This window comes from Trypanosoma equiperdum (genome assembly GCF_001457755.1).
Source record: "Trypanosoma equiperdum strain OVI genome assembly, contig: ctg_1625, whole genome shotgun sequence".
NCBI classification, from domain to species: domain Eukaryota; phylum Euglenozoa; class Kinetoplastea; order Trypanosomatida; family Trypanosomatidae; genus Trypanosoma; species Trypanosoma equiperdum.
In genome coordinates, this window is record NW_027123644.1 from 2504 (window position 1) to 3047 (window position 544).

The 544-nt window shown below is 31.8% G+C and overlaps 1 pseudogene across 1 annotated transcript in view; it reads right to left on the reverse strand.

Annotated features, from left to right (window-relative positions):
• TEOVI_000580300:pseudogene overlaps positions 1 to 51 on the reverse strand; it is a 613-nt pseudogene extending 562 nt beyond the window's left edge. The window contains exon 1 of the mRNA in view: positions 1 to 51. This exon is cut by the window's left edge and continues 9 nt beyond it. Coding sequence covers positions 1 to 51 — 51 coding nt within the window.
• Positions 52 to 544: the final 493 nt, after the last annotated feature.

The following is a 544-nucleotide window of genomic DNA, read 5'->3' on the forward strand; positions in this document are numbered from 1 at the left end:
CACTATTTCTTCTTCGCTAAACTTATTTTCAGTTGCAGCGGCATTCTGCATAAAATACTCCGCTGCATTTTCATACTTCTCTTGTTCAGAAACAATAACATCAGATCCGTATGAATGAATTACAATATCCTTATCACTTTCATTCTGTTTTTTTTCAATTCCATAATCCATCTCGGCCTTTTGACATGGCTATACAAACCTCCCATTTCAATTGTAACAATTTCAATGTTACTTAGTTTGACACTCAATATGAGAATACACCATCCTTGGGTTGCATGAGATTGAACTACAACCACAAACACTCTTGGTTTCTTAGGAACATTATATATTGTATTTGACGCTGTGTCCTCTTGGAGGGATATTGAGCTTATAAATACTAAAGGTAATAACAACGGTAGTAATAAAGTTCTAAAGATAGCAAGTTTCATTATCTAATATAACTTTATATTTGAGAGGGTTGTAACAAAAAAAGGTAGAAAGTTTAAGAATATAGTAAGTCTCATCACAACGTATATTTTTATTTTCTAGAAGTTTAAAAATCCAA